Source organism: Magnolia sinica, chromosome 1 (assembly GCF_029962835.1).
Source record: "Magnolia sinica isolate HGM2019 chromosome 1, MsV1, whole genome shotgun sequence".
NCBI classification, from domain to species: Eukaryota; Viridiplantae; Streptophyta; class Magnoliopsida; order Magnoliales; family Magnoliaceae; genus Magnolia; species Magnolia sinica.
In genome coordinates this window covers 20,205,596-20,231,904 of record NC_080573.1, presented here as the reverse complement: position 1 = coordinate 20,231,904, position 26,309 = coordinate 20,205,596, and the positions used below count along the sequence as shown (strand labels likewise).

General features: G+C 41.7%; 1 protein-coding gene across 1 annotated transcript; it reads right to left on the bottom strand.

Annotated features, from left to right (window-relative positions):
- Positions 1 to 715: 715 nt before the first annotated feature.
- Positions 716 to 23,669, bottom strand: LOC131242486 (uncharacterized). The gene is made up of 8 exons (XM_058241169.1): positions 23,510 to 23,669; positions 15,381 to 15,541; positions 6,816 to 10,469; positions 5,994 to 6,236; positions 5,743 to 5,901; positions 4,340 to 4,498; positions 3,363 to 3,509; positions 716 to 1,299 (listed from the first exon to the last, which is right to left on the bottom strand). The coding sequence occupies exons 2-8, from the start codon at positions 15,456 to 15,458 to the stop codon at positions 1,042 to 1,044; spliced, it is 4,698 nt and encodes a 1,565-aa protein (XP_058097152.1). The 5' UTR covers positions 15,459 to 15,541; positions 23,510 to 23,669; the 3' UTR covers positions 716 to 1,041.
- Between the last annotated feature and the right edge of the window lie 2,640 nt (positions 23,670 to 26,309).

Genomic DNA, 26,309 nt, shown 5'->3' with positions numbered 1-26,309 from the left:
GCAATCCAATGACACTACGCATACACAAGAGAACACAGATTTAACGTGGAAAACCCTTGTGGGAAAAAATCACGGCACAAAGCGACAAAATTTCACTATGAAATAGAAATTACAAAGAGAGAGGACTTACCTGATTTGAACAACATCGAATCTCACCCTTGCTACACCCTTTGATAACACTAGAACCCTTTAGAATACCTTTAGGAAGCCTTGGTATGCTTTAGAATAGCCCTAGGGAAACTTCCATTTCGCGCCCTTGTGAAACCGCTTCAAATTTACGCAGTCCGCACCAAATCCGCGCAAGAATCTGCGTAACCTCGACTAGTCGAGCTGAGGCCTCGATTGGTCGAGGGACCCCTTTGATCGGTCAAGCCATCCCCCCGACTGATCGAGTGCCCCGGACACCTGAATAAGTAACACGTTGGACTTTGAGTCAAGTGGTGCTTGACCGGTCGAGTGGACCCTCGACCAGTTGAGCCAGCCTCTTGACCGGTTGAGCAGCCTCAAACCATTGAAGACTTTAAAAGTCTAACAACATAAGCACCCCTTGCCTATCCAATGACCATTATTGGATTCCACAAATTGTTTTATTTTGAAAAAATTCATAACACCGGGCGTCTATGCCATGACAATGGAAGGATGATTAACAACATTTTAGATCACAAGTAGAGAAAGAAATAACTTCCTCCGATTCCTTCCACTAAGATCATCAATCTAGAGTATTTCAACACAAATACTCAATTAACTTGTGAGAATAATCAAACTCAAATACATCAGGCAATGGTGTATGCACCGCATGCACACACCTGGGTAGGAACAAATAAAAACAAATTCCTCACCCAAATAAAAGACACATAAGCAATGGTGTATGCACCGCATGCACGCACCTGGGTAGGAACAAATAAAAACAAATTCCTCACCCAAATAAAAGACCCTTAGCTATTCCACACCAGAGAAAAGCTTAATCCCATCTGTATAAAAATAAACAAATACTAAAAGAGAAGTTACACAAAAACGAAGCAAATGCACCATAACATTGGACTAATATCGCTTGCCTAGAATCACACCAATGATCACTGACACCAAAGCCACTCCCAAAATGATCTTGATGTTTGTCGCCAAAGAGTGTTCTTCCGTGGCTTGAGCAGGTGTGGTGGAAGAAGCTTCTACCGCTTGAACACTGGTTGCTTCGGCTCTTTTCTTACTCTTCCTTTTCGATGGGGTTGAGATGGATGACCCAAGATCTCGTGATTTCACTTCTACTCCATCTTTTGTATCCACATGGATGCCTTCTTTAACCTGAAAATGCAATGAAAATTGCAAAGCCTTTTAGACATTGTACATCACACATTGCAAGTTGAGAATTTAGATAGACGGAAATCTGTTCATCCACCCTTTCCGTATACACATAGGCATGGTTAAGAATCTAACGAGTTGAGTTGACTTCAACTCGGTCAAGTTTTAGGTCTGACTCAGTACTATTTCGAACCGACTTGTGATAGACGTATCAAATTGAGTAGGACGAAAATCCATTCATCCACCTTTTCAATATACGATATAGGCATAGTTAAGAATCTTAGAGAGTTGGGTCGACTCAACTCGGTCGAGTTTTAGCTAAGATTCAGTAGTTTCGGAACTAACTTGGAATAGACACATCAAATTGGAGGTGACTCTTAGTGAATACTTGCATGAATATACACAGATTTACTACGAATGCAGATTCGCTAAGCTAAAAGAAAGGGATTCGATCAAAAGAAAAGAACGATGGAGAAAAGATAACGGTAAGAACAACAGAGAAAAGACAACGTAAGAACATTAAGCTGTGTTTGGATGCATAGGCAAAGTGTGGACATTCAGTTTAATCAAGAGGATGTGACAAAATGGTGTTTCCGAATATTCACAGTGAGGAATCAGACCTCAAATTGCAGTTAGGTTCATTTCACATCTGAAATGGAAAGTTATGTAACTGCAATTTGAGCCCAGTCCTCCTGAAAGAACCTTGAGGGTAATTACAACTTGGTCATATGCCCCCAATTGGACTAATGGTTGCAATTCATATCGATAGTGTATCCAAGCACACCCAAGTCAACGTTCAAGAATTTGATGATCCAATTGAACTGGGCCAAGGAAACTCATTTTCGCTGAGCTTTTGAGTACAGACTATGGATGCTGGGTTCATGGCATTAGCACAAACTGAAAATCACATCTGTTTGTACTGGTACGTGCTATGCTCTTGCGCTGCTTTCTAATTTGATGAACCAACCAAACCTTGATATACTCAAGCTTGGGAGTCGCCATTTTTTCATTTCTAGAGAGAACATTATAAGAGAAGGGTAAACAAAAATAAAGAAATCTCTCTCTCTCTCTCTCTCTGTCTGTCTGTCTGTCTGTCTCTCTCTCTCTCTCTCTCTCTCTCTCATGACATTCCGAAAACAATCATGCATGAGAGAGCATGAAAAATAAATTGGGCAAAGAAAGGAGCTTTGGACGGAAAATATCATTAACCCAATCTGACAGTTTCATCTTCTCATGTTAAGAGATGGACGCATTCCCTTTTGTATCATTTTTAAAGGGAGAACAATACTTAACTGTAGGTGATGCATGGACAATATTTCTAGACGAGGGCAAGTTCCCTGTTGTGCACTGAGTTTTGTACACATGGGGCTCATGGTTGGTTTATCCTAGCCACTGATTTGATGGCCCCATCATGAATGGGGCACGCCAAAAAAAAATATCCTCAATTGATCAACTTGAACCTTTTCAGTGGTAGCATGTAAATACATGGTCAAGAACACATACACCAACAAGCCACATTCAATGGAGGAACGACCAAAGATTTGATGGCTATGATCTTCCAATTTCAGAGATTGTGTGCACTTAAGTGTGCACGCGCTCTTACAGGTGGGGTGTGTGTGGGGGCCTTTGGTTGAATGGCTTGGAGAAACCAACCACTGGGCCCACGTACAGACTCGGTGCCCAACAGGGAAGCTCTCCATTGGCTACAAACAAGGAACTCATCCTCTTATTAGAAATATACAATAGGCAACTAATCCTACGGCTACTGCACCATGTTTTTCTCAGTGGGTGGAGAATCAATATAGGGTTCACCAGCATGGTAAAACCATGATGCTAAGCCTAGAACCTGATTTCATAGAAAACAGGCCAAGGTGGGTCAGTGGCTTGGAAAAGCTGGCGAATCTTTCACTGACTCAGATGAAGTAGTGAATCCGTCATTTCTAGCCAGAGTCCAACTTTTCGAACAGTGGGTTAAGTTGTTAGTGTTTGTTCTGTTTTTTAGACCCAAGAGGAATCTATTTCCATTCTGGTTTAAACATGAATTATCTAACAACTAATATACTTGCCTGCCCCTCAGACTTGGTATTTGCCAACTTCAGCTGATTCTCGAGTTCCACAATCTTCTTTTCCAATTCAGCAGTCTGATTTGATTTACTCTTCAAATCATCCAACTCTGCATTGACAAGAGCCAGCTTTCTCCCTTCTTCTATTTCCTGGAACAATAACTTGAGCAGAGGTAAATAAGTGCCTTGTGAATGAAAAGAAGAAATCATTTTACATACATTAACAAAAATATCCCTGCAATTGGTGACATATGGCTACATGCTGACATAGGGATGAAATTTATGCAAGGTCCTGTTTGGTAGATGCCTAAAAATGGGTTTATCTCTCCTAGTTAACAGTAATTATGCATCTCTAATACATAATTAACGTATCTCTAATACATATTTACCTTAACTACGAGTCTGAGATGAACTCATTATGTATTAGAGATAAAGATCTGTAAGACATTGATTGGTAACTAAAATGAGATGAACTCATTTTTCGGTGTCTACTAAATGGGGTCTAAGTGCTTGGATAGACAAAAGAGTAAAGTTGACTTTAAGAAATAATACAAATAGAAAACGAGAATCACTCTATGTTTTATTGAAAATATTCCAGGCAAGGGGGCTTTCGGGCTTGGCTAATAGGGCCAGGGTCGGGCTGCATCTAAGAGCCTGTCAACCTGGCCCGGCCTGGCTGATCTAAGGTTTCAAGGGCATTTTTGTCAATATCATGCATGATTGGGCATGACAAACGAACTGCCTAGATGTTGCAGAGTGGCCAGGGGCTCGGGCCATGCATTATCATCACAGACCGGGCCCAGGCTTGAGCCTGGGTTTTACTTCATGGGCCAGGCTTGGACAGACCTCAGAACAGCCCAAACCTGGCTCGTTGACAGCCCTAGTAGGATATTATACTTTGTAGTATCTCATTGTGCTTTTAAGAATGAGTTACTGAATTAAGTCGATACCGTGGTCACATCCATGAGTAAAAATCCCACCTTTTCCTTATAGTTGGCCTCAGCTAGCTGCAGTTTCTGTTCAAGATCTTCGACCTGCTTTCCTAAAAGCACGGTTTGTTGATGCTTTTCCTCCAGCTCCTCAAGGGAATGTTTTGAAGCAGCATCTCGTTCTAACTCTTTTCTTGAATCCGCTTCTTTCTGTTTGATTGAAAGATTTTGTTAAGCACAGATTTTCATAAATGTTTTAGTCTATGTCACTGTTAATTATTTGCTTTTTCATATGGGAATATTGTGGAAAATGTAGCTCTGCAAAGCAAATAATCACCATCATTTCTATTAGAATTGAGAACTACAATGGTAGCCTTTCCATTGTTGTTTTACAAGTAGGTTGCCATTTTGAAAAACAAAAGAAAGTCAAAGGAATTCTGTAACCACATGGTAAAGATGAAAGCATGCACAGAGATCCTGTATATTGATTTCCTTCACATGTTAAATCAGATGCAAGCATACAAAGGGAATCAAGCAATACACTAAAAAAAATTTACAGGAACTTTTCCTTTATGGCAACTAGACTCCATCCTCGTAATGTATTTATCTCCACATAACATAAAGATTCACACTAGCAAGCAACTAAGACCATGGCTCCTACGAAATAATTCCTACGAAATCTTCCTTGATCAACTACTTGCAAGTGAAACTCGGGCAATTCCTTTAATGGAAGGAGGATTGAAACTAAGCTGGGCTTACCCAGGCCTAGACAGAGTACGGCCTATGTTGGGCTGGCTTTTGAATGAGTCTTGAGGACTGGAACCTGAGTTTTAGCCCCAATAACTAACATGGTTGGACCTCGGCAAGCATCTGCATGAAGGCCTGACCCAACATATTTATTGTTAGTGGTTCAGTTTTTGTCTCATGGTTGTGGATTGGCCCATTGTAACCCTAGATGGAAGTAATAGCATCAACACACCAAACAGTAGACTTTTCCATCTATCAGCAAAAATGTAGGCCTACTCATCTATGTGAACATGAGGAAAAATGGTGCGCAAATCTAGATATGCCACCTTCACCCATCGAAATGACAAGTCATAACTGCTGTAAACAAGTAGAAACTCGTGAAACTCTGCACAAGTAGCCCCTATAAGGCAGTGTCAATAGGTGAACTTTTAATATCTATTAGGATAAGTCTTGAATTTATTTATTTTTTTCTTGCTTTTTTTGGACATTTAAGAATAGTTCAAAAACATACCATCTAACTCTTATACAAGGGGATACTTGTAAAAAATTTTCTTGTATGTTTTTCAGAAGATTACCCAAAAAATTCAGAAGATAGTTTTAAATCATAATCGAAGCATGAACAGAGTCCCAATTCTCCATACAAAACACTTTGACAACAATGATGATAGACAATTAGGGCATTAATTTAAAATGTGATGAAAGGGAACCTGTTCAGCTATGGTGGCATGAGCAAGACTTAGCTCCTTCTCAAATTGTGCCAATTTCTCGCCTAAAGCATCTCTTTCTTGGAGTTGCCTTGCATGCTCCTCCAATTGAGAAGTTAGTCCTGCTTCTTTTCCGGCTGCCACTGCCCTAACACTTTCCACCTACAGCCATTTGAAATAAAAATGAAGGGATTACTCAAATTTCACTAGAGTAAATCCATACAGTATGTGATGCTTTCAGTAACAGACAGTACCTCTTCTTTCAAACGGGTCTCAGCCAACATCAATTGTTCTTCAAGTTGTGCTATATGAGTTTGCAGCAGGGATTTCTCTGTAAGCTCTGCCTTGAGATTTTCCACATCAGAATTGAGAATGGCTTCCCTTGCCTTCTGTTCATTCAGTTGCCCTTCCATTTGGACTATAACTGCTTGAAGCTCTTCTCTTGCAGCTTGATATGTTTTAGTGAGCAGATCATTCTCTTCCATAACTGAAGATATCTGCAAGTGCGGTCCTCATGATCAGAAGGCTTCCAGCCACAGAAATCACTAATATTTGTTTCGCTTAAAGTTTGAAAATGCATGATAAACATAAATATCATTTTGGACAAAGTGATAAGAAGTGAGAACTGAAAAGAACCATATCTAAGAGTACCCAATAGAAGAAGTTCCATGAAGTGTTGTCCCCAACACAGATGCGGAAAACATGTATGAAGATCAGGACTGCTGATCTGATGGGAACCACGTGAATGGGCTAAAGCAAAAAAAGCCTTGGTGATTGGAAAAAAACTTTGATAAATTTAGTGGAGTTCTCCCTGTTGGATGTAGACCGCTGCTCAAATTTTGAGCTAACCATCCTTTTTCGCACTCCTGCGCAGGTGACACTATGGTTCAATTGCCTTTTTTTAATTGCCCATCACCATGGTGGCCCAAAAAATCAATGGATTTCATCAGCAGGCATAAATGCCATGCGTACAACAGAGATATGGCAGTGCGTGAATCTTGGAACTCCATGAAGCACTCTGAGGATGCAATCATAGGAGCATTGCTTATGTCTCTAATGTTAATGTATGCACATACCTGGGATTGTAGACTCTGTCCTTCAGCAGAAAGCTGTTGTGTCAAATCTTCAATTGTCTTCTTTGAAGAGTGAAGCTGTTCATGTGTTTCCTCTTTCTCAACAAGAATCTCATTCAATGCTGTTTGTAGCTCATTCATCTTGGATTCATATGCTGCCAGTTCCTGAGTAAGCTTCAAATTTGCCTCAGCTAAACCTTCATTCTCTGTTTCAAACCGGCGAGATTTGCTTTGCAATTCTTCAACAATGCCTTCTAGATTCTTTAATTTCAACAAAGCTTCATCCAGCTCGACCTTTCGACCTTCAGCCGCTGCCGCCGCCTCATTTGCCTGTTCTTCAAGAATCCTGAATTGGGTTTCAAGCTCAAGCCTCTTCTCATCCAAGACTTTGGCTTCAGAATCTCTCTGGGTGAATCTCTCGATAGCTTCAAGTAGCTGCAGTTCAGCTTCCCTGGCATGGGATTCAGCTGAAGACTGGAGTTCCAAGCCCCGTGAATGTTGATCTGTTAATTCAGTTATTGTTCTCGAATGAACCGCCAGTTGTTCAGCAGCTGCATTCTTTTCCGCATGCAGAGAGCTCAGCAGTTCCTGATGCTCATTTATCTTGATCTGATGGGATTCCAGTTCCTTCTTGAGCTTTGAGTTTGTCTCAGCTAACAGTTCATTCTCTGAGAAAGACTGCCAAGCTTTGGTTTCTGCTTCTGAGACCTTGCTTTTGAGTTCCTCGAGTGTGTTCTCCAGAGCTGCTAGTTTTGTCGAACTCTCTTCTAGTTCTGCCTTGAGGGATGCCTCCCTTTCAGTTGCTTCAGCTGCCTTCTCTGTATAAATCATCACTTGATCTTCAAGAGTCTTCAACTTCTCATATAAATCTTTAGCTTCTGAATCCCTTTGGGTGAAGCTTTCTGTTGCTTCTCGGAGTTTTAGCTCCGACTCCTTGGAAAGAGATTCATGCAACAGCTCAAGCTCTGAAGTTCTTGCAGTAGCTTGCTCTATTAACTTTCCCCGCTGTTCTAACTGCTCCTCAGCAGATTTAAGCTTTTCCAGTATCTCGCTCTCCTGAGTACGGGAAGCATTGAGATCTTCCTTGATGGCCTCCAATTTTTCATGGGCGACTTTCAATTCTGCCTTGAGGGATGCCTCCCTTTCAGTTGCTTCCGCTGCCTTCTTTGTATAAATCATCACTTGATCTTCAAGAGTCTTCAACTTCTCATATAAATTTTTAGCTTCTGAATCCCTTTGGGTGAAGCTTTCTGTTGCTTCTCGGAGTTTTAGCTCTGACTCCTTGGAAAGAGATTCATGCAACAGCTCAAGCTCTGAAGTTCTTGCAGTAGCTTGCTCTATTAACTTTCCCCGCTGTTCTAACTGCTCCTCAGCAGATTTAAGCTTTTCCAGTATCTCGCTCTCCTGAGTACGGGAAGCATTGAGATCTTCCTCGATGGCCTCCAATTTATCATGGGCCACTTTCAATTCATTCTGCATAATTTCCAGTAGATTATTAACTTCAGAAAGCTTCTCACTGGAGCTGTTCGATACATCTTCAAATCTTTTCCGTTCTTCAGTGATAGCATTCAAGCTTTCCAGCAATTGACTTTCCTTTTCATTTGCAGCTCGCAATGCAATTTCAAGGCTCGATGATTTCACCTGGAAGGCCTCCAACTCAGCCGTGAGTTCAGCTACCTTGTCAGAGTGTTTCTTGGATTCTGCTTCCTCATCTCTGCATTTTGCTTCAGAGATGCTTACCTGCTCTTCGAGTTCCCGTGTCCTGTAGTTTGCAGCTTCCAGTAGCAGCTCCAACTCACCCACCTTTTTCCCAGCATCTTCAGCTTTGGAGTGAGATATCTTCATCCAATCTTCCAGTTCTAGGCTGCGCTGATGAGTGGTACTCGCCCGGCCTTCATGTTCAGCACATTTCTCTGAAACATCCTTCAACTCCTTTTCAAGCTCGGAGTTCTTTAGAGTTGATATGCTCAGAGCAGATTCCAATTGCGTTAACTTATCTTCGTATTCCTTCAATTGGGTTTTTAACTGTGAGCTTTCTTCTTCAACCCCTTTCAATATAGCCGTGAGCTCAGTTGTTTTCTCGGAGAACTCTTTTAGTTCTCTATCAGCATCACTGTTTTTTAGCTCTGCCAGATTTAGCTGTTTCTCCAGCTCCGCATTCCTCTGTCCAACAGATATCAGTCGAATTTCAATATCTCTTAGCTGTGATTTTGCTTCCTCTTCAGCTGCACTGGAAGCCCGAACAATATCCTCAAGTTCGAGGCTCCTTTGTGAAGCAGTAGCAGCTACCACTCCAGATTCTTTATGGAGTTCGTCGAGTGACTTTATCTTCTCTTCCAGCTCAACGTTATGCGACAAAGCCTGAGACAGCAGCATGTCTGCTTTGGAAAAACTATCGTCCGACAGCTTCAATTTGGCTTCAAGATCACCGCATAACTCCTCCGTCTTCAACAAATTACTCTTCAGATCCACCACAGCCGCTTCCAGAGCATCTCTCTCTCCAGTAGCTTTCACCAATTCCTCCCGCAAACCAGAGGACTGCAATTCTTGGTTTTTCAAGCTAGTTTCAACAGTTTCCCTTATCTTCACCTCCTCTCGAAGCTTCAATTCGATTTCTTCCAAGTTGGTGACCTTTGCCTGAAGATCTTCTTTGGCTGATGTGAATAGATTCTCTAAAGCCAGGATGTCTTCCTTCAACTGCCCTTCTGAAGCTTTACGTAGTTTCAGTTCTTCCGTCAGTTCACTTATGACACCTTCCGTAGATGCCAGCTTCTGCTTGAAATCCAGCACCTGCGATTTCGAAAGCTCCAACTCACCTTGAACTGCAGAAAGCTCCACCAAAGTACTGTTAAGTGATTCCTCTAGGCGCTGATTCTCAGCGACCTTCTCATACAGACCCTTAAGCTCTTCCTTTAAGGAAGCCATCTGATTGTCCATTTCCGCAGCACTTGATCTCGCCAACTCCAACAGCTTCTCGAACTCTGTAGCCTTCTGAGACTCTGCCTCAGCATGAGACCCACTCTGCTTGCTCAACTCTTCAAATCTCCTTGCCTCACCTGCTGAAGATTGGAGCTGTTGCTCCAGCGCTTGCATCTTCTTTTGTGAGCTCTCTAGCTCAATGGCCAGCCCGTTGAATGCTTCTTTCACGTCCGTCAGCTCCTTGTGCTTTGCTTCTTGAGCTCCCAATGCTTCTTGGAGTGCAGCAAGCTGTGAATTGTACTTCTCCTCGGCTTCTCTGATATGTTCCTGCAGCTTCTTCTGATTGAGTTCAAGCTCTTCATAATGCTTGTTTCTTTCCTCAAACTTTTCCTTCGCAAGAACGACATCCTGCTTCAGTTGGGACTTCTCAGACTCGGACTGCTGTAGTTCTTTGGCCAGCCTTTCAACCTCAAGCTCGAGTGTCTTCAGCTTCTCTTCAGCTTCTAAGAGGTCTTTGCTTGCCATGGTATTGCTTGCACTGCGCTCTATGACAGATGGATTATCTTCCGTTGTGGTCGATTCACCAGTTTGAGGAGTGTCCTTCACATCCAATGATTCCTTCTCCACTTTTATGAATTCTCCATCCAGAGCAGTTTCTTCTTCTTCCTCTTTGTTTTCTTCTTTTCCCTTTAGGTCCAACCCTCCATTTGTTAGAGTCTCTCCTGCCGCCACTTCAACCTGTGATCAGATTTTCAGCATCAATACATTTTCCTGAAAAACAAAAACTTTTGAACACACAGGATTGCTACTTGCGAACGCCCATATAGAGATGCCAAAGACAAGTGCCTCGCATCCGCCAACGTGGAGGCAATGTTCGAGATCCATGTTGTTACTTGGGAAGGCCAATGGTGAACATGTGGCCCATGGCAAGTGCACTCATCAAGTGGGCCACATGCATGCTGAATGTGAACCATCAACTATTCTTTTTAAGTACACCTTTCATATACTTTCGGTCCACCTGAACAGTTTTTGGTGGCACATACACCATGGGGCTTTGATGCAAGCAGATAACAATACCACGTGCACATGGTCCATCAGGCTCTCCTGACAAACAGCCTGGATCTCCCACATGTGCATAACGTTGACACATGTGAGGTGTTTGTGTATGAGCGGTTGTGAATAGTATTCCTCATGAAACAAAATATCGAAGTTCACAATAAAATTCTTAGTTTTTGGTGGAAGTATTGCCAGAGTGTTTCTGCAAATAAATGAAACTCGATTATTCCCAAATCAAGGAAATCAAGATGCATTCAGAAGAGTCACCATACTCTCCTCTTCCTACAAGTTATATATGCTAACAATGGTTGAAGACCAGTTGGCCAGGAGTCAAGAAGTTTGAACTTTGATCAGTAGAAAATCATATGGGGATCAGATATAGGCATGTCATTGTGTCCCGGTTTCTAGGGTCCTCAGTGTCCAAGATTGATATCTCTCTGTGTTACAAACAATAGGGACAGTTTCGCCCCAAGGGGGCAAATTGTCATTAATGGGGTGGAGCAATAATTAGGCTGCATTTGGTTGCACCAAATATCATAAAATTTCACAATTAATTAATCTAAGTTGGTGCAAAATATCATGAAATTTCATGATATTTGGCACAACTAAACGTAGCCTTATCTATCATTTGTTATTTTTTTAATGGCATACTTATGTACAGTTTATATGCTTAATTTAACAAAAAGCCAAGATTCTATGCCTAAAACTATGCCCTACATTGATGATCTCCAAGTAAATATCTTATTACGATCTTATAAGGAGATGCAAAGAAAAGAAGGAAAAATTTATCAAAAGTTGGCCAGTAAAAAGAATCAGGACCAAAAACCACCCAGTTGCATATTTATTCCACAACCCTCATCACCAACTGGTATTTTTAAAGAACATTCAGACATTTATGTTCAATGCCTACCGTTACATTTAACCTTTCCTTATTTATTCTTATCATTGGAGAAGAAAAGGGATTCCTGGGACATGTATCAATATGGCATGTGTGTACGAGATCCAGCCCATTCATTAGGTAGGGCCGCAATACCTAATCAACAGCCTGTATCTCGCACATGTGTGCCATGAATTACTCTTGAGTACTATGCTCTTTGGTGAGCACATTCCTCTTAAAAAATTTTCAAGGCAAGTCTCCCTCTCTGAAGGAGACTACAATCTGTGGTGGTTCACCTACATCCTTGAGGTGATGGTGACTAGCTTAACATCACTTGGCATGCAAAGTTGCACCCTGAATGGACTCAGATTGCCTCGTTTAGCACACCATCCATATGGTACCGCGTGATGCTGGAAAAGCTCTATGGGGCCCAGCATGATGTATCTGTTTTATCCACCTTCACATTGCCAGGTCATTTTAGGGCATGAGCCCAAAAATGAGGCAGATCCAAATCTCGGGTGGACCCCATCACAAGAAACAGTTGTGATTGAATGCGTACCATTAAAAACTTCCTAGGACCCACTTTAATATTTACTTGCCATCCAACTTGCTCGATTTGGTTACACAGATCTTGATGAAGGGAAAACATAAATATCAGCTTGATCCAAAACTTTTGTAACCCCAAGAAGTTTTTAATGGTAGGATTTCAATCACCACTGTTTCCTATGGTGTGGTCCACCTGAGATTTGGATCTGCCTCATTTTTGGGTTCATTCCCTAAAATGATCCGACAAAATGGATGGACGGGGTGGATAAGGCACGTACATCATGGTGAGGCTCACAGAGCTTTTCCAGTTGTGCTATACTATGCAATCCGTGTCCCTCATGAACCACTGAATCATGAAGCCGGCTGTTGAGCATCGACAGAAGGGTTTAGCCAAAAAAAAATGTAATAATTGAAAATTTCTGACCATTTAATCAGGGAATCGGGTGATTCTCATGGTGGGCCCCAACTTCTACACAAGTCAGATGTACTGTACACGTGACAGGTTAGCATGCATCCAGCTGAAGGCTAAGTTAGCATACATACAGCTGTAGGTGATCAGTCTTCCCTCAAGCGAGAAAAGTCCCTAAAAGGTGTCGCAGCTACTTTGTTCCTATTTTCGAGGATTTACAGGTCAGGGTGAAAGAGGACGTGAACATTGTCCAGATGCGCCAGATTTACTGGTGCTTTGCGGGTCCTATCCGTTAATATTAAGTGACCAAGAATGGACGGATGATAAAGAACTTCCATGGATTAGACGATTCTAACCTTATTATCAGTGGCCCACAAGTAAATGGGTATATAAGCGGCACAACTTAACGGGCATGGAAATGGCACAACTGGCTAACATAAGGCCATCAACGAACAGGTTTTTTTTTTTTTCCTTCACTGGTGCGCTACACCTGATTAACAGGTTTGATGAAAGAGACACCATGATGGCCCACACACAAACCTATGGCTAGCATCCCATCTCCATTGTTCCCTGTGGTGTGGCCCACCTCAGCTGTGCATCTAGCTGATTTTTGCCCCGGGTTACATGGAGAAGAGGAAAGAACCTGACGGACAGACTGGATTTTACTTATGTACACGGTGGGTCCTCAAGGGTGGTAGATGATTCCAGTCAGGGCTCACCTTGACGTATGCATTGCATGTCAATGCCTTTTTCCGACTTATTTTCCGATATGATATCAAAAATGAAGCCCATACAAGTTTCACATCAGCCACATTACAAGAAAACAGTGGTCATTGAACTCCCACCATTAAAAGCTTTGTAGTGTTCACTGTAATGTTTATTGATCATCCAACCTATTGATAAAGTCATGCAAATATGAATGAAAACAACAAAAACAAATATCAGCTTCATTTGCAACTTTCGTGGCCTACAAAAGGTTTTCAATCCTTATCAACCAATGTTTTTTGTTGTATGGTCTACCTGAAATTTGTATCCACTTTATTTTTGGGACCATGAACCAGGTGGATATATAATGCATACATCAAGGTGGGCCCCTACGGTCAGGGTAAGCTGACCTCCCATGCGAGACCTCGATGTTGAAACGCACCCAAGGTAGGAAGCGGAGTAGGTCTTTCTTGATTGACGATAAAGACAAGTGATCGCACAACGCCGAGGGCGTTGGTTATTAAACCGGTCCATCCATGTAGGAGAGCCCATTAAAGTAAATCCGGAAAACGCGTTCCCTCACAACTATTTTACGTGAAAGTACATGCACTGTCATTTGTGTAGAACATCCAAGCTGATGTACGTACACCATCATTTATGTAGAACATCCAAGCTGATGTACGTACACCATCATTTATGTAGAACATCCGAGCCGTTCAAAGGGTGGATCCAACTATAAGGATCAGTAAGCAGGTTCAAGGTAAAGGTGGCCCACCTAATGAGTCTATTGGTCCCATTTTCTCCTCAGGTGATATTTATTGTGCGACCTACTTCTGGGAATGTATTGGGTGTACCACACAAGTGAAAAATTGGCAGGAATGAAAGCGCCAGTGTGGAAGTTCACACGTGCAAGTGTGTGTGAATATTCTGAAGAAGAAAGAAGAGTTGTTTGATATGATCTGGCAGATTACAACGCTTGATACACTGGCGCACTCAGAAGCAAGACATGTGCCAAACATTAAATGGAAATAATAAAATTGGTCGTTGGTTTATGGTGCCTCTAAAGTGGGACCCATAATTTGGAAAGCTACATTTGAACTACCTGTCTGCTACATACGAAGTTTCTAACTAGTGCCAGTTGTATCATCCATCGGTGCTCTCATAAGCACTATGAGTTATAGTGTTCCGAGTTGTATCGGTTCAATTGGACAATCCGATCGACCAATCTGAACTGTCCACTAAATCTAGAATGCATTTCATATGCTCCTGTGCAAATATTGCACTGATCAGATGATCCAATTCATCCTTGATTTGGCCTTTCTTTTATAGCCATCCATTTTCCAAGCCATGGATGGCATGGTTGTGATTGCCTAGCAGAAGTGCTTCTTTAGAATCATAAGCATTCCATTATAAGCCCAAAAACATAGACCGTTCAAATTGCTAATTGGACCTATTTTTATGTAAATGATTTTGATTGTCCATATTAAAGGCCATTGGCCAAAGGGTTAATATTTGCCAAATCAGAGAAATGTTTGCATCATGCTCCATGAAATGTGTGTTTGACCTAATGAATGGATCGAACTAGCTAAGTAATCTGATGCAACTAGGAGCACTGCAACTTATAGTGCTAGGAGAGCTTTCCAACATTTCTCGATTAAAAAAAAAAGAAAAAGAAAAAAGGAAAAAGAGAAAGAATAAAAGGAGGGAGAGAGGTCTCCGGCTCGTTAGTAGAGATGAAGAGTCCCAAAGCCAACGCATAAAATACCACAAGCCACACGAAAGAATACGTGTGGATATCGCACACATGTGTCGCATCTCATCTTTTTATCGAGGGGGTCCCATTATTTAGATATTTGAATTAAAAATCAGCCCATTTTACTCCTCAGGCAAGCCACAGTGCCAACCATCCAATTGCTTTCCACACTGCTCCCACCTGACGGTAAGGTCATACCACACATGTGTGCGAAAATAACACGTAGCCGTGCGTGTGGACGGATAGGGATCCGCGCACGTGTGGCTTAGTAAAACCCCCAAAGAAAAGAAAAAGGAAGAATACCGGGACGTGGCTTGCATCGGTGTCGATCACCTTCGTTACATGGACTTCGCCAGCACTTGCTTGACTCTCTTCTGCCATTGCCGCCCTTTCTGTCCTCCTCTCTGATTTTTAATTTTTTTTTAAAAAAGGGCTCCTGAATTTCCCAAAACCCTTCCCCCAATCTGCGATTAAGGTATTCCAGACAAGCATTAGATTATATTTATTATTATTATTGGATTTAACGCTAATCAGACATAACAGAAACCAGAGAACCAATAAAAAGGCGGCATTTGGTTGCACAGTTTCATTATATTTGCTATTTGGTGCAACCAAACGCACGTTAATTAAATAAAGAAATTACGGGGAAGGGGATGCGGCTTCGGTGGATCCCAGATCCACCGTGGTCGTGGATCCCTGACTATGGGCCCACAGTGATATATTTGTCTTATATCCACGCCGTTCATCCATTTTTCCAGATCATTTTAGTGTATGATCCAAAAAAATGCAGCAGATCCAAGTCCCAAGTGGACCACACCATAGGAAACAGAAGTGATTTAACTCCCACCATTAAAAGCTTGTTGGGAGCCACCGGAATGTTTATTTTCCATCTAACCTACTGATAAGGTCACAAAGACATGGATGAAAGGTCCACAATGACTCAAAACTTTCGTGGCCCCTAAGAAATTTTTAATGGTCAATCATCACTGTTTCTTGTGGTGTGATCCACCCTAGAATTGGATCTGCTGTATCTTTGGCCTAAAATGGATGGACGGCGTGGATACACAACACATACATCAAGGTGGTCCCCACAGTGAGGGATATACAACCCATATATGCAAATCCACTCAGTCGATCAGGTGAGAACCAATATTTGAAACGTACACACACAAGATCAGCCCAATTAAAGTTCATATCAGCCACACCAGGAACAATGTAAACTTTCTTTCAAAGCTGATAAATTCATCGTGGTGAGTCACACCTTTAAAAGGTTTGATTAAAGATACACACCATAGTGGCAACACACAAAAAACCTATGGTTGCCATCTCATCTTGATTTTTTCATGTGGTGTGGCCCCCCGTATCTGTGTGTCTAGCGGATTTTCGGTCTTAAGACCTGACAGTGAGGATAAAACTTGATAGACGGAGTGGATTTAAATGTATGGCATGGTGCGCTCCTCAGACCTGGGTGTATCACGCACAAGTGTTTGTACAGGATTCAAGGCACGGGTTACGGTCTTCCATAGCATTGCTGCACACGGTACATACATGGACTAGATCGCATGAGGCTAGAACTCACATTGTATGGACAAATCTAGCGGTGTAACAGGTGCCATATGAATTGCAATAAAAAGGAATGGGAAAAAAGGACATCAATGGCTCACATTCACGGAAAAAATGTACAGTTATTAGATGGTTAGGATAGACCAATCAAACTGATTTATTAGCGTCCAATCAATGATGGATCTAACAGGATCAACCATGCACCACATGTACGGACAGAATCCGGAGACGGAAAATAATAATAATAATAATCTTGGAGAGAATGTGCTATAGTTTAAAATTTAAAAAACCCGACTCGATATCCAGCTGGGTCAGGTCAACTCAGATGGATACTTAACTATTAAAATAATAATAATATTTAAGCAACAATAACTATTTAATAAATTATGATATAAAAATAGACATTATTTCATAGATAAAGTGCTTGGCTTATTTGGCAGAGTTGCTTCCATCTGAAAAGCAATAATCTAACCTGAGTGAGGCCGAGTTGCGTCATCTCAGCCAAGTTGAGCTTCTTCTCCTTTTTTTTTTTTTTTTTTACAGATGCAATCAACAAATCCAGTGACTAGGTTGAGTCATGTCGAGTCAACCGAGTCTCAACTGAGCCAAGGTCACTAGCATGTTTCCTACTAACTTAGCTCAGAATCTTGTCGAGTTGAGTTAACTCAGCCAAGTTTTGAGTTAAACAAGTTTTAGAACGATGCTCCTTGGTCCTTACAATAGCCCCGATGGACGTGTGATGATGAGTTATGATTAGAAGATGAGTGATACGCACCATCGGCTAGAGAGACAAGCCAATGCGTACTAAGCCTGGCCCGACATCGTCTGGGTGTGGATGTAGCTAAACAGGCGTGCGTGTAGGTATTTTTTTTGGCCCAACTAATAAATAGGCAGGTGTGGGTATAATCCAACCATACTCAAACTCCAACTGTACCGGTTACATATAGTGAAATCAAACCTACCTATTATATATTTTGACATTCGTGATGTGGCCCACCTTTCTTTTAGTGGAAAATAGCTTATGGTACAAGTGACAACATGTGGGACTCATGCGGTATTTATATATCAAAACAAGAGTCTCCGTACAGAATTTTCATACCAAATCAAGAGTCATGATGAAATGGGAAGTAATTAGATATTTTGGTTGTGTATGACACAAGCTTACAAATTGCAAGTGTTTGAAGAAATTGTGGAAATCATTGTTGTTAAATAATAATCCAAAAATAAGATTGGTTGAACAAACCCTAGCCTTAGGTTCATAAATAACCTTTTGTTGTGGAAATAGGTCTGCAAAATAATTTTCAATTTTTACTGTCAGAAAAACTTTCATTCTATAAATAGATAACCAAACAAGATTAATTTTTGGTTCATTCTATGTCTAATCTGTGGCTTACAATTTGGATACTTTCTGTATATAATTTTTCTGTGACAGTTTTTAGCTTTTAATCATGTGATGAATTAAAAATAATGTAACAAAAAAGAAAAGAAAAGATTTTTTCTAATCTTTTAATCTAAAATGGCATGCATCATGCCATGTGTGTGTGTGTGTGTGTATAATATTTTACCTTAACGGCCTGTATGGTTTTTTCCCCCTTTTTTCAATATCAAATCATAAAAGGATAGTTAAAACTTGTGTATGCCAGCACCTTAAAGGTGTATGTCACTCACTAATGGGTATGATATATCCCATTAACACCATTAACACACTGTAGTCCCACTCATCACGACCGCCCATGATCATAGATATTAGTGGATATAGCCATGTATGGTGCACATTTTTATTAGCATGAGAGAAAAGCTACTGACCCCGACAGTAGTGAGTCTCGCTGCTGAAGTGACATCACCAAGTTTGGTGGGCCCAATATGATGTATGTATGTGTTTTTAAGGGCATGAGCCAAAGAACAAGGCAGATTCAATGTTCAGGTGGACCCCACCACAGAAAAATAGTGGGGACAGTGAGCTACTCCACTGTTAAAAGCTTTCTAAGACTCACCATGATATTTATTTGAGATCCAACCTGTATATAAGGAAAAAAACAAATAAAAGCTTAATTGAAAACTTCTGTGGCCCAAAGAAGTTTTTAATGGTAGCCATTCAATCCCCACCCCTTTCTGTGGTGGGGTCCACTTGAGCTTTAACTTTAAATCTGCCTCATTCTTCGACTCATGCCCTAAAATGATCTCTCCGAATGGATGGGAGCGCGGATACAACACATACATCACTGTGGGCTCCACAGAAGTTGGTGAAGTCACTTCAGTAGCAATACCAGCTACTGTCTAATCCACGACCCATCTTCTGCCGCTTCTGGGTCCCACATGGAGGCTACCCACCTTTGTCCCCCGTATTTATGTTCATTGGGAGGTCCGACCATCAGGTTGTCCACTGATACGAAAAAGGATGGACAGCCAAAATTTTAACAAATGCTTCTTTATAAGATGAGTTGTAGGGCCGGGCGAACGGAAACGGATTGGCTACTACCCCTGACACCAGCTCCGTGGATGGTGGTCGGTGCTCTGTGGGCCCCACCATGATGTATGTATTTCATCCATTCCGTTCATCCATTTTTACATATCATTTTATTGCTTGATCCAAAAATGAAAGGGATATAAATCTCAGGTGGACCACACCACATGAAAACAATATTGATTGGATATCAACCATTAAAATCCTCCTATGGCCCACTATACTGTTTATTTGACATCGAATCTGTTGATTAGGTCATACAGGCCCAGATGAAGAGAAAAAACAAATATCAGCTTGATACAAAACTTTTATGGGCCCCAAAATGTTTTTAATGGTCGACCCTCATTCAACACTGTTTCCTATAATTTGGTCCACTAGAGATTTGGATAGATCTCATTTTTGTATCTACACCGTAAAATGATCTGTAAAAACAGATGGATGGAATGGATGAAACACATAATCATGGTGTGGCCCACATAGCACCGACCACCAGCTATTGGCTGGTGTCAGGGGGAGTAGCCAATCCGTTCCCCGGGCGAACATGACGACCAGGCGGAATTTCAAGGACACAACATTGTATGCTGCGCCCTACCTGCCACAGATCAAATGGATACGATGCTCTAATAGGAGTAAATTTATAGACATTAACCGTCCATTATACGGCTCTGCACATGGGATACCTGATTTTCAGGTGAATCCACCATGTGTCGTGTGGTGAAATAGATCTACCGGCTCCAACGCATATCATCTCTCATCGATTTGTGGACCTCGATACATTTTACGAAACGGCAGCATGAAGAGCATCTCCAATCATGCCCATGTTTTCCACGTCGGCCTTGTCTGGTGCTTGTGGCGCATGAAGACGCTAATGATAACCAGCCTGACACGTGCTAACGTGGAGCACACGTGTAAAAAGCTTTTGTGCAGGCACCCAAGCACCTAGTGAATATTTTTGACTTGTTGGCCCCGAACCCGAAAATCGAATCAGTCTCTCATCATGTAATAGGCGGGCCCGCATTAGGTGAGTCCGGGGTAACAGCTTATCGGGCGGGTGTCCTTGACCGTGGGACCCACCTCGATGTATATGTTGTATATCCACGCCGTTCATCAGTTCTGCCAGCTCATTTAGGCAGATCCAAATCTCAGGTGGCCCACACAGTAGGGATTGAACTCCCACGGCAACAAAAGTTTTGGATCAAGTTGATATTTGCGTACTCACTTCATCCAGGTCTGTGTGATCTTATCAAAAGGTTGGATGGCAAATAAACATTATAGTGGGCTCTAGGAAGTTTTCAATAGTGAGCGTTCAATCACCACTGTTTTCCTTAGTGTGATCCACCTGAGGTTTGTATCTGCGTCATTTTGAGACCATTCCCTTAAAAAGAGCTGGCAAACGGATGGACCGTGTGGATATACAACACATACATCGAGGTGGGCCCCACGGTCAGGGACCCATCGACTCACCTAATCCGCCCGTGAGAGGAACATGTGCGAAAATATTGAACGGTCAGGAATGATTCACAATGTTAGACCTTTAACGTACAAGTATGGCCCATCTGATCAGCGGACGGACATAATTTTAGGCTAGGATACATTAATACGCAGGTAGATGGTACCACCGTAACGCCCCAGTATTGCTATTGGAAGGTAACATGACCGAAATGCCCTTCTGTTTTCTTCTACGTAGCATAGTGGGGCCCACATGGTGCAACCCACCATGATGATCAAAGGAAGCAAAAATCAGGTCGATCCAATCAGAAGGTGGGCCACACCGCAAAAAAAAAAAAAACAATCTACACACAAAAATCTTCTAATTCACGTGTAGCTCTCACAAGTGATTGGGTTGGCCTGGTTTTCAGGTCATCCGCTTTCCGTGCGGTGGAACTGTTGGACGGGCTGGATGCCATACACACATACCGCGTGGGGCCACGATGCTCCAATCCTAAAGCACTTTTCAGATCGTCTCAATTAGTAAAAATCCCAAGTAATAATTTCTTTTAACCTGATTTACGGTGAATCTCCGTAGGCCCATGTGGGTCCATGCATGATTAACAATGTCCATTGAATAGGTGCTGTACATTGCAGATTGCACGTGACAAAAAAATAAAAATAATAAAAAATAAAATAAAAAATCATGATTGTAAAATCATGGCCGTGAAATTAAGGCGATGCACAATGGACGGTAAAGATAAAAAGTTCTCAGTGTCCATTTTGCAGGCCCTTATTTGAGTGGTCGCGATCTTAGATTACGGCCGTTGGAACCCTCTTGTACAATCTTCTCCATGATGGTGTAACTCGTATATTCGATCCATCAGTAAATGACAATCAAGGGCATTGTGAGGCGATCCAGAACGTTGATATGATGGTCATGGACCACTCCCTGAAAAAAGGGGCGTGAAATTACAGAAGAACTATTCATGGAAGATCATGGGCACCGAATATCGGCCTTCTCCATTAAATGTGGACCATCCATTTTCTTCTTTTCTTTAATTATCTTTGCACGAAGAACCATCACGGTCACACATAATTCGAATCGGCCCGTTCTTTGGGCCAGTCCACTCCAGTTGCAGCTCCAATATGTGGCAAGATTGGACTGCAATACCATGGGTTCCATTTGTAATAGAGCAATTATGAGATCGTGGATGATCCTCGAGTTTTCAGCTCTTACAAATAAGGCCCACGGTTCAGTAATCCAGACCGTATAACTGATGGGCCATTCTAACTGTTTGATCATAGACGATCAACATAGGAAAATAAACAAACGGTTCATTTTAATTGGTTACCTTAGAAATTTTAAGTCCAAGAGATTTTTGGGTAATGGTGGTCCATCTATGGTGGGACCCACCAAGAAACCTTGTGCCACAGTTGCAGAAACTAAAACCCGAGGACTGAGAGAACTTCAAAGAGAGGAGCAAAGTTCGCAAACTCGGAAAGTGGACCCGGTAGTCGACCGAGTCAACTCGGATGGGTTATCGGGTCGAGTTGTACTCGGATTCGTCTGACTCGGGGCTGACAGCTCCCGGCAGTGTACAGAGACATCTCACCTGGAGACGGCGGATACGTTTCGTCCAAGCAAACAAACCTAAAAAGTCTCTATTAAAACCTGAGGAGAAATAGGCGATCCTCCACCCCGGGAAACGCTCAGTATTTCTCGGCACTCGGTTTGTACATATGGGGCCTACTATCTAGTGTCTCAGACCGTTCATCTAGTGGGCCCTAAAGTCACTAGTCCGCGTTCAATAATTATCATTGATGGGGTGATCCTGCCTATTCGATGATCTGCTGAAAACTCAGGGCGAAGAAAATGAATACAGAAATGGAAAGCAGAAAGATTGGATAGATGAGATTTTCATCATGAGTGCCATCAGATCAACGTTCTGGATCCAATCACTGCATCAGTTCTAGTGTGCAGATCTTTGCTCTTGCTCCGGTGGTAGACTCTCAAGAGTTTCAAAACCTGGTCACGGGTTCGAGTATCCATAGGTGGTGAAATCCCACTGCGGCGTGAGTGTGTGGGTGCGTGTAAAAAAAAAAAGAAAAAAAACCTCGGGCAAAAGGAGCATAAAAATTAAAAATAAAAATTGCATACGATCGGAGTACAAAAGGACATGTATAGTGTACCTGCGGGCCCAGTCCGTACAAGTGGCCCACGTTTTGGTGATCCTGTTGATCCAGACCGTCGATCTGATGGACACGATCATATTTCGAGTATTTACCAGAAATTTCACTCAATCCTAACCATCCATCAAATCTACAAACCTTTTCCGTTGAATGAACCATCCAATCGGAATCCACCAATCGAAGGGCTAGGATCAAGGAGGATTTTACCGCATGATCGATCAACGGCGGTCCAGATCATGCTCTGGCACACCTTACATCAACTCAACCCAAGTATAAAATCATCCATGACTAATTATTAATTAATTAGTAATTATTACAAGCTTAATCAAGCTCGTCAAAGTAAAAACCTGATTAACCTAAATAAACAAAATCCTGAGATCTGATTGTCTTTTATGGGAAGATATCGATCTTTCTAGAAACGATGGGGGGAGAGAGAGAAATCCGTTCGAGAAGGGATCGGAAAACCGAAGCTTCTACAGAGCGATTTCCCCAAACAGATCTGAAGGAAGCATCAAATCATAACATGCAAGCAAAATCAAAAGGAAATTCGACTTCCTATAGGGAGATCGAAGCGAAAACCGAGCGATTCCGATAAAGAACTAAGAAATCAAGCAAATATCTGTAAATAATCCAATTCAAACCGATTCGGAAAAAAAGCTTCAGATAATCAGAAAAATAAGAAAAACACAGCAGAATCTCACTAAACACATTCAAAAGAAAAAGAGAATAAAGCAGATGGATTTCAGTAAAGAAATTGGGCCCAAAGAAATTCCAACAAGAATACCTGTAAGATCGAGCTTCTTCTTCGATTCGATTCCTCCAATCGAAGATCCAAAACGAGGAAAGGAGAGATTGAGTTGCTCGCCTCTGTCTGATCGAAATACGAGCACTTTTGATTTTGATTTTGATTTTTTTCTTTTTCTTCTTTCAAGGAATCGATGAGAGAGAGAAAAAGGTCTCTGTCTTGTATAAGTGGTGGAAAGTGCTGTGGGTGGGCCCAAGCAGCGCATAGAAGTAGACAGGTATTAAATAAAATGCCCTTTCATTTCAATTTTATTACGAGACTGCCCCCTCGTTTCTTACTCTGCCTCCGAAAAGAGCTCGTCTCCTGTTAATCGCGACTTACGCTTGACCAGTGATCGCACATTGCTAGCCGTCCGATTTAAGAACTAATCTGAGATTGACCGGCTTTAGCGGTTGTTAAAACCGGTTAAGACAAAAGTTCAAAAGTGATAAAAATAAATTAATTAAGGAATTTTATTTTTATCAGGGAAAATCTACTATCTTTTCTCCGCACCAACTCCCCCTCCTAATCACGTTTTTTTCTACCTCACCGGATCTCTCTCTCTCTCTCTTCTCTCTCTCTCTCTCTCTCTCTCTCTCTCTGATATTGGAAGCTGTGTGCGGCCCCTGTTGTCGGAAGCTGTGTGCAGCCCACAGATATGCCCTTTATAAATCCACTCTGTCCATCAGTTTTGAAAGGGCACAGTACAACAGGAATATAAAAAACAGGTTGATCCAACACTCAGGTGGGCCACGCCAAAGGAGAGAGTGGGAACGGAAACGTACTCCATTGAAACCTTCATGCAGCTGATCATGATGTTTACATGCCATCTAAACCGTTCATTTGGTTATTACCACCCAGAAAAACAGTAGGCACGAATATTAAAACTTCTGTGGTCCCCGCAAGCTTTTCAATGGTTGGCGTTTGATCCCAGCTGTTTTGTGTGGAATAGTTCACATGAGTTTTGGATTTGCTTGATTTTTAGATTCCTATCCATTTGTAATCTTGCAAAGCTGATGGACCGAGAGGATTTGTCAAGGGCATCTCTGTGGGCCCCACAACAACGGCCAACTTACAATATAAATATGTGCGTAGAGGCACTTATACTCAACACAAATCAAAAGCTCGGCTTGGACTGGTATATGTTAGTTCAAGTAGAATTTCAAACCAAACAAGTTTCAGAGTAGAGATCTTTTTTGAAAAACAAACTAAGATCAAACCAGACTCAATTCAAAGCTCAGCTTAATTCAACTTGATTTAATTCGGCTTCATTCGGCTCATAAATTGTATGCAAGCTTTAGATATGATTCGAATTTGAAATCATGTCCTAAAATGATACGTTAACATGTATGAATGGTGTCGATAATACATATACATGCTGGCATGGATAATACAAAATACATATACATGAATGCACAATGTTTCCTATGGTTTGTCCTAAAATGATACGGAAAAAACGGATTGAGGGCTTGGATAATACATATATATGACGCTGGACCCACAATTTACTCGTTACACTAAAGTGGGATTCGAAGTGGCTGGCGACCTCAACACCCACCATGTAGCTAGTGTCAAAGCTCTGTGGGACCCACCATGATATGTGTGTTTTATCCAGCCGTCCATCACATTTTCAGCTCATTTTATAGTAAGAGACCAAAAATAAGGAAGACTCAAACCTTCGGTAGACCACAACACAGGATCTAAATTTATTGGGGACATTAGTTAACAGATAAATACTATTTTCCTTTCTATGATGGGGCCCACCTCAATATGTATGATGCATATCCACACCGCCCATCTAGTTTTCTGGCTCATTTTATGGCCTAGGTCAAAAAACGAAGTAGATCTAAATATTAGGTGGGCCATACCATATGAAACATTGATCATCGAACAAAAAAAAAAGAAAAAGAGCTAACCTTCGAACTTGCCTTGGTTTGCTCAGGTCGGCTCGAATCTTTGGATCAAACCAAAGCAAGCTTAAGCTCATATAATTTGGACCAAACCAAGCTTAAACGATAGGAATAGAGTCGAAGCTCGGCTTGTGTAAAGCGCAAATGGAAGTGTCACATAAACAAGCCAAATCAAACCTGAGTCAAACTTGATTTGGCTCGACACGTGTACAACTCTACACACTCTCTTTACACTCCCTTTACATGGTGTAGTCTTGAATGATATCTTGAATTTTTGTTTTTTATTTAAAATTTTTTTTTTTAAAAAAAAAAACTACAACTCAAATTTGACATACTATAAGCTTATGTGTAGGGGTGTACAGTGAGTCGAACCAAGTTGAGCTGGCCTCAGCTCGAACACTGGCTGACCTCAGCTCGAACTCGGCTCGGCTCGGTCCTCGAGCCTGACTGGCCAGCTCGGCTCAATTCGGTTAGCAGCTCGGGCCAGCTTGGGCCGAGTTCAAGCCAAGATCAAGCCGAGTTCACCATTGAGGCATTTCCACAAACACCTAAACTGCAACTTCAAAACCCCACTGTTTTACAAATAAAGGCAATGGTTTTACAGGTATTTTCTCAAACACCTTCTAAGTAACATTAAAAACAAAACAAAAAAAATAAAGAGAGAAAATGTATTAGTTTCATGGATTAGCTCAAAATGTTGTTTGTAGAAGTATGGCATGTAAGAGTTATATTGTGGTGTCTTTGGAGTTACCCTTAATCCACAGCACCAACAGGGGGGACCATGGCAAGAAGAGTGATCATGATCTCCGCGTTGCAAAGTACTTTCCCTTAGTAGAATATGTTTTTCTCTTTGTTAGTTGAACCCTCTACTGAGGGGTCAATCCCACTTC